This window comes from Panthera pardus, unplaced genomic scaffold, assembly GCF_024362965.1.
Source record: "Panthera pardus isolate Hobbes unplaced genomic scaffold, ASM2436296v1 HiC_scaffold_11, whole genome shotgun sequence".
NCBI classification, from domain to species: domain Eukaryota; kingdom Metazoa; phylum Chordata; class Mammalia; order Carnivora; family Felidae; genus Panthera; species Panthera pardus.
This window is the reverse complement of record NW_026526666.1, coordinates 99,698,761-99,713,189: the sequence shown is the minus strand read 5'-3', so window position 1 is coordinate 99,713,189 and position 14,429 is coordinate 99,698,761. Positions and strand designations below refer to the sequence as shown.

Here is a 14,429-nt window from a genome sequence, read left to right as displayed (position 1 = left end):
CTTTAAATAAATCCTTTGCAAGCTGCGCCTTCTACTTTGTCTATTATTTAGAAGCAAATTACAGGCAACATATCCCTCAACTGTATTTTGACCATCAACCACTGTCCTAAAGCAGCAGTTATCAGAATGTGGTCTGAGAACTCCTGGGGGCCCCCAAGACCCTTTTAGGAAGTCCTTCGCAAAGCCCTCCCTTCAGCTATGTATTTGTGCGAGGCTAAATGTTCTTCATCTGCTTCAACCAAACGACAGACGGCAAGGGGTTGAATACAGGATCCAGCGGACTTCTCTTACCCCCACGTTAAAGAGATTAGCACTAATGGAGAACAATGCCAGTCTTCTTACTGAGAAGACCTACTTCTACCGGTTTTTGTTTTGGAAAATACAGTTACGTTTCATTAAAAATATGTTACCCAACTACATTTCAATTTCAATATATGTATATCATGTTCTCATTTAACGGGTTTATTGTTGCTCTTTTAAATAGATTCAGAAATATTTTAATAGGTTCTCAGTTTAATTTCTAAGAGTAAATATGGATAGATAAAATCCACATAAACACAACCTCTTCAAAGTCTTCAATAATTTCTGAGAGCACAGGGTTCCTGTGACCACACAGTCTGGGAGCCCTACAGGATTAAACAGATCCTACTACATCCTTCTAACGAACATACCCACCACACCCGGGACAAATGTTTAACGAACGACACCGAGAGAGTTACAAAACAACTGGTATAAAATTTTATTTTGTTTCAAACTTTGACTCTGATTATAAATTTTTACAAGGCAAAAGAATCTAGAGATATACGCAAAAGGATTAAGACTACTGATCCCACAGACGCAGTATTTTTAGGTCATGTTAACCTATTCTTTTTTGTACTCAATCGTATTTTTCTTTTTCTACCACGTGGAGGTAACAGCATTTCCCAAACTGCTCTATGGCACAGTGGGGTCATGAAAAGAGCCCACGGTAAAGTGAGTTGGATGAATGTGGGTTATCATCCCCCACCACACGCCCCCGGCAACTCTTCAACACAGTCTGCTAAAGGTCTGGGAAGTCCTACAGCAAGGAAACCCGCCTGACAGCATTTCCCAAACGCAGGCAACCGATAGACCCCTCTTAGCAAGCAACACCTACCCATGTAACATCCTTAGGCAAACACCGCGTGAGAGATCGTCCGATACAACAATGTGAAGAGGGGCCTGCAGCCATCCTTTACCGTGACGGTAGAAGTCATCACATCACTGGGGTGCCTGGGTGGCTCAGTTGGTTAAGCGTCCGACTTTGGCTCGGGTCGTGGTCTCGCGGTTCGCGGGTTTGAGCCCCACATCAGGTTCTGTGCTGACAGCTTGGAGCCTGCTTTGGATTCTGTGTCTCCCTCTCTCGAGAGCGCATGCTCTCTCTCTGCCCCTCCCCTGCTCACACACTCTCTCTCAAAAATAAATGTAGGAAAAAAAAAAAAAGTCACATCACCATTATTTAGAATGGATGACCTCTAGGACACAAGACGTACAAATCCAATCAAGAATATTTGAGGGCCATTAAAAAAAAATTTTTTTTTTAAAAAGGGGCTCCCGGGTGCCTCAGTCGGTTGAGCGTCGGACCTCGGCTCAGGTCATGATCTCACGGCTCGCGAGTTCGAGCCCTGTGTCTGGCTCTGTGCTGACAGCTCAGAGCCTGGAGCCTGCTTCGGGTTCTGTGTGTGTCTCTCTCTGACCCTCCCCCATTCATGTTCTGTCTCGGTCTCAAAAATAAATAAACATTAAAAAAATTTTTTTTTAAAAAGAATATTTGAGGGTCAGGGCACCTGGGTGGCTCAGTCGGTTAAGCGTCCAACTCTTGATCTTGGCTCAGGTCATGACCTCACAGTCTTGGGAGTTCGAGCCCTGAGTCAGGCTCTGCGCTGGCTGCTTAGGATTCTCTCCCCCTCTCTCTCTCCCCACCCCCACTCACACTCTGTCTCTGTCAAAATAAATATATAAACTTAAAAAAAAAAAAAAAAGAATACCTGGGGGTTATGGAAACCACCTTTTTTACATTTGCTTCAGCAAAATACCTCTACAAGGAGTAAATTTAATTTGTATACACTTTAGAACCTGGACAATTCAAGGAACGGTTTTATTTTTTTAAGTTTATTTATTTATTTTGAGAGAGAGAGAGAGCAAGCATGAGCGGCGGAGGGACAGAGGGAAGCCCAAGCAGGTTCTGCCCCATCCACACGGAGCCCGACACAGGCTCAAAATCATGGACCGTGAGATCATAACCCGGGACAAAATCAAGAGTTAGACACTCAACCCACTGAGCCGCCCAGACGCCCCCCCTAAATGGCAATTCTTAAGTACAATTTTCTTTGATGAAAAACATAAAGCGTATTTGATCACAAGTCATTCCTTTAAATGATGCACGTTATCAGTTAGTTTCTCTGAACGGGGTGACCGGCACACACGGGCAGTTCTTGGTGTGGCGGACACACAGCTGCTGGCAGAAGGCTCACCGCGCGGGTCGTGCCTCTCCGCCGCCCCCCCCCCCCCCGCCACCCCCTCCGCCCCCCCAACCCCCGCCCCCGCCCCCCCCTGCAGTGCTGACACCCGGCCACCAGGGGGCCTTGTTGGCCCACGTCCCCCCTCTTCTGCTCCCTTCCTTTCCAAGATCACAACGAACAGGCCGCATTCCCTCTCGTCCCTCTCACAGGTCAGATCACTTCCAAGTCAAGTCACCCTCTTCGGTCCAGCTGCGAACCAGGAGTGACTGATCACGGCTGATGCTCCCCACAAAATGGTCTCAAGTTACTGTACTGCTTCAAGACCTACTCACCACGTCTTAAGTAGCACTTCATCAGCGGTTTATAAGATTATTAACACTGCAATGGTGTGTGTGCCGTGTTTTACTCTAAATTTGCCTGGTTTTCGCTTGGGTTACGGGTTAGACAGGTTTCTGGCGATCACTTTTAGAGCTTAAACAGTTTAAAACAAAGTTTCTGGGGGAAATGCAATGTGAGTTCTAACTTCAATTCCTAACAGACGGATATGAATTGCCTTTTCAAGTCATCTGGGCATCAGAAACGGGTCCCAGGAAACAACGCGTCAAGTCAAAGCTAGGACAGGGCGCCTGGGCAGCTCGGTCGGTTAAGCATCTTGACTTTGGCTCAAGTCATGATCTCGCCGTTCGTGAGTTCGAGCCCCGCGTCGGGCTCTGTGCTGACAGCTCCGAGCCTGGGGCCTGCTTCGGATTCTGTGTCTCCCTCTCTGCCCCTCCCCTGCTCATGCTCTTTCTCCCTCTCACTCTCAAAAATAAATAAACACTTAAAATTTTTTTTTTAAGTCAAAGCTAGGTTAATGCAGTTGACGAACGGTCACTAGAAGTCAGTACAGAGCTGAGGTGGTCAAGAAGCTTCGGCTCAGAGGGACTTCACTGTACCCAGGCAACTGAACATGAGAATAAAGAAAGAAAATGCGCCTGAACATTCAGGAGATAAGATCTCCATCTGACCGGATCTGAACATGGACTAACTTTTGTTAGCCACTGCTGAGGGCTTCTCTGTTGCTGGGGCTCCATCGCTGCCCAGTGCACCAGCCTGCCTCGATTTACCTGCCTACACTTGGATTTCCAAGAGATGAGAAGGTACAGGCAGGACGGGGGCGCCTGGGTGGCTCCATCAGGTAAGCGTCCAACTTCGGCTCACAGTTCATGAGTTCGAGCCCCGCACCAGGCAGCCTCTGTGCCGACAGCTCAGAGCCTGGAGCCTGCTTTGGATTCTATGTCTCCCTCTCTCTGCCCCTCCCCCACTCGCTCTCCGTCTCTCAAAAAAAAAGGTACAGTCAGGACTGCTCTGTTCCAAGTCAAGGATTTTACCCCAAATCCCTATCTGCTCTCCTATACCAATGAGCTGAGTTACCAGATAAAAAAAAGAAACTTCAGGAAACCCTTCTAGCCTTCATCCTTCAGTCCTAAATCACCAAAGCCTGGCCAAAGTGGCCCATATTTGCTTTCTCACTGCCCCTGGCTTCATTCTGTCCATCAGCACTGAAAACCATGTAAACACATACTTAATAGGAAAAGGAAAAAATGCAACAAAGACATACTTGCCTTATGCATTACTTTTTCAAAGTAAATACATGCTAATAATCACCTATCTAAAACATGTCCTCAAACAAATATTAATGTTGTGGTTGTTACTAATTAAAGTCACCATCAAGGGGAAAGGGAAGAGGTTGTGATTATTATCCGCTGGTACATGTTCCTCCAGTGAGAAAAGGTTTAAAAATGACCAAGTTCATATAAAAAAAAAAAGCATCTGAATCACTTTCTATTCTGGGTTTTGTATGTTTAGATACTTATTAGTCGCACCTCTTAATTAAACAAGAAAATGTTTCTTACGCTTGGGCATGGACTTTTTAAAACTCCTGTCAAACGCAAATGCTTCATTCAAGAACCTTGAGCAGGTATTAAAGGGTATCTCACAAACAACTCAGAAGCAAGATCAAAAACGTTGCCAATTCAGGGCTTTATAACACACACTGGGGATTATCGAGGTACCCTGCCATTATCACAGCGCTGGTGACTGAGGTGTTCCTGTACCGAGAATGGCTGCTGCCCACCTTTTAATCCCCGCCCCGTCCCTTTAATAACTGCAGCCCCAGTGAGTCCAGCCTAGGAAGAAAATTCAATTCAGGCTAGTGCATTTTGCTACTTATTAGCCACTCTGATAAACGTTTGGAAAGCGTAGCAAAAAAAAAAAAAAAAAAAGATTAGGGATTATCCAAGAATTTTAATTATTTCTGTAGTCCTCGTTACTGATTGCCTAATAGGAAACTGGCATGAATTAGTCAAGGCATTTTAAAAGTAAACGTAGTCTGCCGACGCCAAGGCTTTAATCCCCCAAAACAACATTGACCCTATTCCTCAATTAGCTTCTACCTGTGATCTGCGGACACTGTTGTAATTCAAGTATACTCGGCTTCTACCAGGCGATCAGGAGAGAAGAGGGTAACCCCCCACGCTGAGGCCACCGGAGAACACAGTCTTGCCTTGGGGGGGGGGGCGGTGCTGGGAAGGACAGGGGTTGGGAGTCGGGGGGAGGGGGGAGTGCTGCTGAGGAGAGCAGGGCATCAGCTGGTTTATCTGAGAATGTCCAGAGGACCAAGGGCTCTGGTGAAAACCTCAGGGCCAGGCCCACGTTCTGAATATTAATACCCTGCCCTGTAAGTCTATCAATATTCAAGACAGTGTCCTGGGTTTGCTGGGCCCCATGTTGGTTCAATGCTCTTTGTCATCTTGAAATTATTAGTAAGTTTTGAGCAAAGGGACCCACACTTTGATTTTGCACTTGGCCCCACGTATCACGCAGCTGGTCCTCTCCGTATTCATCACTAACTACATCCGAAAATACGCGACATCAAATGTGACTGGATTCTGCATTTCAGAGGGAATAAATTATGTCCTTTAAAAGTCACTTAATAGACAACTTCACACAAATCATTCTCGAGTTTTACAGATCTTCAATTTAAGTTTATGACACTCAATTTTTTTCTTGGCGATCCTTAACATCAAACTACTGTAGAATCTGAGAAGAAAAAATTCCAGGATTATGAAGAGCTCAGAACAAATGTGTGTGTTACACTCTGGTCTTCAACAGAGATGCCAATCTTATTTACTAAGTTTAAAATTCACTTTGAATCTAAAGACAGAGATTTCTAAGTGCTTCATACCATTAAAGACTGGATAAATAACAAATAGCTACTTAAATAAAACCAAAGGACCAGACAAAGTAATTTACTTCAACAAAGCCTATTTTTAAGCCAATGAGAAGAACAAAAATGTAATGAATGAAGAAACATCACATTCTTTTTAAGGTTTTTTTTTTTTTTTTTGAGAGAGAGAGAGAGAGAGAGAGCAAGCGCACACCAGTGGGGTAGGTAGGGGCAGAGAGGGACAGAGAGAGAGAATCCCAAGCAGGCTCCATGCTGTCAGCACACAGCCCGATGCGGGGCTCGAACTCACAAACCGTGAGATCGGGACCTGAGCCAAAAAAACAAGAGTTGGACGCCTAACCGACTGAGCCACCGGGCGCCCCAAGAAGCATCATATCCTAAACTAGTTGGTTAAGAATTCTAGCGTTTCGTCCGGTTGCTTTCAGAGAGTGCAACCCTGCTCCTGGAACCTGGGGGCTCCCCCTGCTTGTCCCCCAGCCGTGGGGTCTGTACCGTAGGAGCTCATTCCTCAGATCACAGCCAGAAATCAGGGCCTGGGGTGGGATGCAGTCTGCAGAAGGGCTCAGCCTTTCTTAAAGTGAGCGGTGGTGAAAACGAAGCTGCGGGGCCAGACGCGACAGAAACCTGAAGGGTTGGTAAACTCCAGACCTAAGGAAAGCCGACTCAAGTCTTTACACCGTAAGGAAAGCATTGCTTTTGTGCTAGCAGGTGCCCACGCTGAGTGATCAAGTGTCAGGGAAGTGCGGGAAACGTCTGTGTTTACAGGGAAGGCTGGTGCAGAGGGCACCTTTCAACGCTGGAAATGATATGGGAGACGATGGTGGAGGAAGAACTGGCTGGATGAAATGCCAGTTATCACTAGAGCAGAAAACATCAGCAACTTAAAACTCTGCTAAGAAAACTCAGACAACTGTGAAATATGTATCTGATTAGGAAAAAAAAAGCTCCCAGGAGTGATTACCGAGGTCAAGAGTGAGTGTAAGACGGTGTGGCCACTTTGGGAACCGTTCCGCGGCTCCCCAAAACGTTAAACGGGGTCACCACACAACCCGGCAACTCCACTCTTCGGCGTACACCCAGGAGAACGGAAAACGTACGTCCACACAAAGCCTGTGCACAAAGGTTCACGGCAGCATTACTCACTGTAGCCACAAAATGGAAAAACCACCCAAATGTCCATCAACTGATGAACAGACAAACAAAACGTGGTATCCATACAAAGAAATATTGTCTTAGTCTGTTTCAGCTGCCAAAACAAAATGCCATAGACGGGGTGGCTTAGAAACCACAGAAACGTCGTTTCTCACAGATCTGGAGGCTGGTAAGTCCGAGGTCCAGGTGCCAGCATGTAAGTTCTGGTGAGATCCCTCTTCCGGTTTGCAGATGGCCATCTTCTCACGGTGTCTTCACTCGGTGGGAACCGCAAGGGGAGCCCTCTGGCTTCTCTGAGGAGCTCATACCACTCACGAGGGCCCTCCCCTCATGCCCTAATCACCTCTCGAAAGCCCCATCTCCAAGTACCATGATACCGGGGATTAGGTTTCAACATATGGATCCCGGAGGGACGCAAACCTAGGGCAAACGTGATTCAGCCATAAAAAGGAATGAAGTTCTGGTACCTGCTATGACATGGGTGAACCTTGAAAATATCAAGTGAAAGGAGCTCTTTACAAATAGGCCACGTGGTGTATGATTCCAGTGATACGACACGTCCAGAAGAGGCCGATCCACAGAGACAGAAAGTAGATTAGTGGTTACCAGGAGCTGGGGGGAAGGGGAACTCAGAGTGACGGCTGAGGACCATGGGGTTCCTCTTCGGGATGTCAAAAATGTCTGAAAATAGGGTGCCTGGCTGGCTCAGTCTGTAAACATGCAACTTCTGATCTCAGGGTCATGAGTTCGAGCTCCACGTTGGGTATAGAGATTACTTAAAAAAAAAAAAAAAAAAAAAAGGTTCCAAAATTAGTGGTGATGTTTACACAGTTTTGTGAATATACCAAAATCACTGAAATGTGTGCTTTAAAAGGGTGAATCTTGGGGTGTCTGGGTGGCTTAGTCAGCTAAACACCAGACTCTTGATTTTGGCTCAGGTCACGATCTCATGGTTGGTGAGTTCGAGCCCCACGCTGGCTCCACACTGACAGCACAGAGCCTGCTTGGGATTCTCTGTCTCCCCCTCTCTCTCTCCTTCTCCCCAACTCGCACTCTCTCTCTCAAAATAAATATACTTTTTTTTTTTTAAAAAGGGTGAACTTTATGGAATGTGAATTGCTTTTCAATAAAGCCGTTTAAAAATTTAAAAAAGAAGGATGCCCGGCTGGCTCAGTTGGTAGAGGGTCCAACTCCTGGTCTCAGCATTGTGAGTTTGAGCCCCACGTTGAGTGTAGAGATGACTTAAAAATAAAAATCTTAAGGGGCACCTGGAGTGGCTCAGTTGGTTAAGCGTCCAACTTTGGCCCAGGGCATCATCTCTCAGTTCATGAGTTCGAGCTGTGCATCGGGCTCTCTGCTGTCAGGGAGGAGCCTGCTTCGGATCCTCTGTCCCCCTTTCTCTCTGCTCCTCCCCTGCTTGTGTGCCCATGCTCACACACACACACACACACACACACACACACACACATGCATGCTCTCTCTCTCTCTTTCTCGCTCTCAAAAATAAATATCTTTAAAAAAAAAGATTCTTTAAAAAAAAAATTTTTTTAAGGGATGAAGGAAAGAAAAGAAGTCTTCTTCTGTACTAAACAGTGATTCTAAGAAAATACAGATCAAGGCAGACTTGAAAAGTAGCAGACTCTGAAGCTGTTGTCACAAGAGACTCAGACGAGTCCAAAACAAACTAGAAGAGAATACTCACGTCTGACCTCAGGTAAAAGAGGCAAACACGATTCCTCCTTTACCAGCTATTTACTGGGGTTCTGGAACAGGAGGTGCGTTTCATAGGGTTTTGTTCTAACTTCAGTTATTGTGAAGTAAATGATTTTGCACCTAAAACTTTAAAAATGAAAAAGCCTTAGCAACACATCTTATGAGAAACTTGAATCTAAAATAATATCATTCTACAGCTAAACAAGAAAATGAACAAAAATATGCCTAAAACACAGAGGAGAGAGAACCTACCAAATCAGGGACAAACAGGGGCACCTTGGATGACTCAGTCGGTTAAGTGTCCAACTTTGGCTCATCAGGTCATGATCTAGGGGTTCAGGAGTTCAAGCCCCACGTCGGGCTCTATGCTGACACCTCAGAGCCTGGAGCCTGCTTACGATTCTGTCTCCCTCGCTCTCTGCCCCTCCCCCACTTGTGCTCTGCCTCTGCCTCTCTCTCTCTCTCACAAAAGTAAATAAACATTTAAAAAAATGTATTAAAAAACAAAAATTAGGGATAAACAAATGCAGTATCCCAATTCCTAGGTGGTGGTGGCTCCACGAAAAAACAGGCAAGGTACATCAGCCTGACAGCAAGCAGGTGAAGGTCACAGTCCAAGGGTTCCCATCTCCGGCCTTTGCAAAGTCTCTGCTGGTTATCAAAATACCACTTTTGCTTTGTTTTTCTTGGTCAGTCAGATTCCCACCCGTCCTGAACCCGTATTTCTGAAGCTCTACCACAATACGTATTTTGTAACGAAATCGATTACCTTGAATCCTACTTAGAGAAGACGTAACATATCTTCAAATATCTCTGATCTAACCAAATGAACCACAGAAAAAACAAGGTGTATTTTTTTAAAAAGCGTAATGATCCCAAACCTCAATTAACCGGAATATGGGAGAAATAGACTCTCGGTGATTTTCAGGATATTCAGACCTATTTCGTTTCAACTTTTAAACAAAAACTTTAACACCGCACCCCCCCCCCCCGCCGAAATGATATTTTCCTGCCTCAGAAAGCAATAAAAATAATTCAATCTTTTTTAAAAAAATGCCTTAAAACTTTAACATCCTCACTTGAAACACTAAGAGTTGGTCTCAAAGCATTTTGCAGTCAGAAGAAGGACTCTAGTTAACTGAAGGTTCCAGTTAACTGAGTTAAAGCTCTTAAACTGGCATCCTTCCAGAATTATTAATTTTATCATTTCTTTAGCAATTATAGGTCTCCTGTGTGAAATAAATGACCTTTACTCCCGCAAATACAAACGTGAGATTAATAAGCATAATATTGAAGTCTATACTCAAATGACTTTTCCTCAAAGTTGGTTCTGAAAAACAAGGTAATAAAAGAAGAAACCATTTTCCAAAAAAAGCAGAGAATTACAGTATTTTTAAGAAGTAGGCTCAAAGTGGTAGCCACAAAGCTACAGCCTTCAAGAGCTGCTACAGAGTTTTACGATCTAATACCTCCAACACTGCAATCAACAGGTCACTGAAAAAATCACCTATTAATCAATTTCTATGCCCACAGTGCAGAATTTAAGTTTGTTTTATACTCTGTAATGCCTCTTTCAGTATGTAACATTTATCTGTCAGATGAAAAAAAAACAGGACATAAAAGTCCTATGCTGTTGGGGCGCCTGGGTGACTCAGTCGGTTAAGCCTCCGACTTCAGCTCAGGTCACGATCTCGCGGTCCGTGAGTTCGAGCCCCGCGTCGGGCTCTGGGCTGACGGCTCGGAGCCTGGAGCCTGCAGCCTGCTTCGGATTCTGTGTCTCCCTCTCTCTCTGCCCCTCCCCCGTTCATGCTCTGTCTCTATCTCAAAAATAAAAAAAATAAACGTTAAAAAAAAAAAGTCCTATGCTGTCAAAACGGACAGGTGTCCGTCCATTCAATCACTCAACAAATACTGAGTACCTACAGGTACTATGTGGGGGTGACAGGATTCACACACACAAAACACACCAAACACCTGTCCACCTTGGAAGGGCCAATGTCCTAGTGAGGGGAGCCAGACAATAAACAAAATAGAGGGGTAGAATGGGGTTAAGTGCTACGGAAAGAGGAAAAAAAAAAAAAAAAAATGAGGCAGGGAAGGGAGGATTCAGGGGTTCACAGAGAGATGTCATTTCACACACGAAGGTGGGGAGAGGCCTCACTGAGAAGTCCGTGTACAAACCGGAAAATAACAATGAATATTATTTCTTTGGCTTTGAAATGCAGTCCACGATAGCATTTTTTAAAAATACTCCCGGGGCGCCTGGGTGGCTCAGTTGGTCAAGCGTCCGACTTCAGCTCAGGTCACCATCTCATGGTTCAATGGGTTCGAGCCCCGCACCTGGCTCTGTGCTGACAGCTCGGAGCCGAGAACCTGCTTGGGATTCTGTGTCTCCCTCTCTCTGCCCCTCCCCTGCTCATGCTCTGTCTCTCTCTCTCTCTCTGTCTCAAAAATAAATAAACATTAAAAAAAAAAAATACTCCTAAGCTTTCTATAGTCTCTATTTCAACTTATTTCCTGATCATTGACTGACTGCCTGGAGAGAAAGCAAGCAGCCTAGGGCATGCCAAGGATATGCCTGATATTTTGATTTACTCGATGTTTTTTAAGAACGACAGCTACAAATCAAAATCTGGACTTCTATTAAACAACTAATTAATAGTCAAAATGCAGTTTCTATTACAAACCCTAACATGCTCTCCAGCAATTTATACTGGTATTTACCCCATTAATAATTATTAGAGTATGACCGGAAGCTCCTATCAGCTCTCTTGCAGCAATAAAAAAAGTCAGCTATTTGGGGCGCCTGCGTGGCTCAGTTGGTTGACCATCTGACTTCAGCTCAGGTCATGATCTCAAGGTTTGTGGATTTGAGCCCTGCGTTGGGCTCTCTGCAGTCGGCATGGAGAGGTCAAGCTTGGGATCCTCTGTCCCCCTCTCTCTCTCTGCCCCTCCATACTCTCTCTCTCTCAAAAATAAACCTTTAAAAAAACTACAGAAATTGTTTACAAAGTCAAGTATTAGTTGAAATGATCACCTTTAAAATGAACCCACAGAGGGGGCGCCTGGGTGGCTTGGTTGCTTAAGCGTCCGACTTCGGCTCAGGTCATGATCTCACGGTCCGTGAGTTCGAGCCCCGCGTCGGGCTCTGTGCTGACCGCTCAGAGCCTGGAGCCTGTTTCAGATTCTGTGTCTCCCTCTCTCTCTGCCCCTCCCCTGTTCATGCTCTGTCTCTGTCTCAAAAATAAATAAATGTTAAAAAAAATTAAAAAAAAAAAATGAACCCACAGAAAGTGTCTCCACAAACATATGTAACCCCTCAAAATGAGATCATTTTATTAGCATTTCTTGTAGCATTCACAACATTTTTTACCTAGCAGGCTGGGGGAGGGGGTGGAGGCGGGGAGGGGGTGGAGGCGGGGAGGGAAGCAACAAAATAACTGATGTTCAAAATGTGTTTTTATTTTGAAGACTAATTATTCTTAAGTACTATAAATGCACCAGAAAAGCTTAGAAAGTTAGCAATTTACAAAGGACTCAGCCCTCAACACATCTTTCACGTAAGATTTCCACCATCATGAATATCTGATAGTTGAAATTTCTGTTAAGTATCCAAGTAATTCAATAATGAACAGCAAATGGAGATGAATGGACAAACGGGAAAATAGGGATTTTAACAAGAAATGTTATCACCGACTAAACTAAGTACATTTGAACGGTTCCCAAAATACCCAATCCAAGCACATATTTTTGAAATGTGTGGGTTTTCCCCAAGAGAAGCAGAACTTTGACATTTTCTCTTGGACATATTAGACTTTCAGACCTCCATTCCACATCTGGAAAGAACACTTCAAACAGCTTGATACAACTTTTAAAAATCAAACTGAGAGCCATCAGACAGTGACTAAGACTTGACCATGTCCGTCAACAGAATGTCAGAAATGAACTGAAAGAAGTATTCAAAGTTCATTATCATCCTCGATGTGAAGAAAGGAACATGGGACAAAAGATGCATTTGCCTCTTCTGCCCTTTAATTTGTGAACACCATACTTCTCTCCATATGTCATGCCAAGAAAGAGAAAATGAGGATTTTTTTTTTTTTTAAAGACTGCTAGTATGAAATACGACCGCTTCATCTAGCCTATCAGCCCTCTCCTCCCCCCCAGAAGATTTTTTTATTAAAAATAAAAAATTCGAAAGAATAGATCCAAGGACTCTATAGACGACACCTAGATTACTTTGCTCCAAGGCCACGGAAAATGTTTACGATTCCGAGATCCATTCGGAAGCACGTATCTGCAATGCGTAAGCTTTTCGCTGGCACGATCAGTCAATATCAGAAAGCGCGTACTGTTTAAAAGGTTAAGTGGATGAAGGTTAAAACAACAACGATCAATTCACTAAGAAATATATATATTTATATATATATTCACATATATATATTTTTTTCTTTTTCTTTCTTTTTTTTTTTTTTTTTGCCAAGTAACCATCACGTAATTTCGGCCCTGAGGAATCCGAGAGAGGTTTCCGTTGAGGACATGTAAGCCCTCGCACGATCTAAATTACCGTCAGGAAACCTGCACCCAGGTGTCGGGAGCGGAGGAGACGCGGGGTTTCTAACGCCGGGTGCGACGGCGATCGTACACCTCAATCACAATTTCCCCTTTGGGCAAAACGTGGGAGGGAAGCGAGAAGTTTCAGCCTCTGCTCGTCTGAAAACGGACAAGGTTTAAAGGACCCCGGGGAGGGGGGGGAGGCCGAAAGGGGCGAGGATGCGGCGTCCGCGGTGCAGCGGCCGGGAAGCGGGATCCGGGAAAGGGATGCGGAGGAGTGGGCTCTTATGTAAGCGCACACCGAAACCTGTGCGTGCGCCCCCAGCCCGGTGCGCGTCCGAGCACACGACACACGTACGCGGCCTCTCGCCGGGCTGCACCCCCGCCTGCGGGCGCCGCGGGGGAAGGGGGGGACCGACCCTCGGGCCCGCCGGCACGTCCCCCCCCCCCCCACGCCCAGACCCGCGCGGCCGCCGCCCGGGGCCCGAGCCCGGCTTCCCCGCCCCGGGCCCGCCGCTTACCTCGCGTGGCCCAGACCCCGCCGCCGCTCAGCAGCCCGGCCAGCAGCAGCCAGGCGGCCGGGGCCGGCGCGAGCGCAGGGCGGCGCAGCATCGCTCGGGCTCCCGGCGCCGCGGCCGGCTCGAGGCGGGAGCGGCAGGCAGGCGTGCGGGGCGCCGAGCGGGGCTCTCGCGGCCCGGGGCCGGCTGCTTCGCGCGGCGGAGAGCTCCGGGATCCGACGAGCCGCCGCCGCGACGCTGGGCCGCGCGCTCGGGCCGCGGGCGCCCTCCCCTCCGCCGAGGCAGCGCTTGGCTGGAGGCGGCGGCAGCAACTAAGATGGCGGCGGCGCGCTCTCACGGGTCCGGCGAGGGTACCGGCGGGGGCGGGGTGGCGGCGGGAGGGGAGCGCGCGCGCGCGCGCGCGGGAGGGAGGGAGGGGCGGGGTGGCGGCGGGAGGGGCGCGCGCGCGGGAGAGGCGGGGGCGGGGCGCGCACCTCGAACCGCCGACGGAGCCCGGAGCGCGCGCCCGCGGGGCCGCGCCCGGGGAAGGGGTGGCGGCGGGGGGTGTTGGGGGGGGGGTTGTCTCCCGGGCGGCTCCGTAGAGTCTGGGGGGGAGGGCTGCGCCCCCTGCCCCCGCTGCGGCCGAGAGCATCAACCCCTCGCCCCCCCCCCACCCGCCACGAGTTCCCTCCCGCCTGCTCCGGAGCCAAGCGAGCCGGCCTTTCAACCCTCCGCACCCCCAGCCCCAGGGAGTGCAGACCCCTCTGGGGGGGGGGGGGGGGGAGGTGCAGCCCGCCGCCCCTG

General features: G+C 47.4%; 1 protein-coding gene across 4 annotated transcripts in view; it reads right to left on the bottom strand.

The window, feature by feature from the left end:
• CLSTN1 (calsyntenin 1) overlaps nucleotides 1-13,972 on the bottom strand; it is an 88,539-nt gene extending 74,567 nt beyond the window's left edge. For all 4 annotated transcript variants that reach the window (XM_053899009.1, XM_053899011.1, XM_053899010.1 and 1 more), the window contains exon 1: nucleotides 13,650-13,972. In XM_053899009.1, coding sequence (XP_053754984.1) covers nucleotides 13,650-13,740 — 91 coding nt within the window. In that variant the 5' untranslated portion in view covers nucleotides 13,741-13,972. The remainder of the gene's footprint in view (nucleotides 1-13,649) is intronic.
• Between the last annotated feature and the right edge of the window lie 457 nt (nucleotides 13,973-14,429).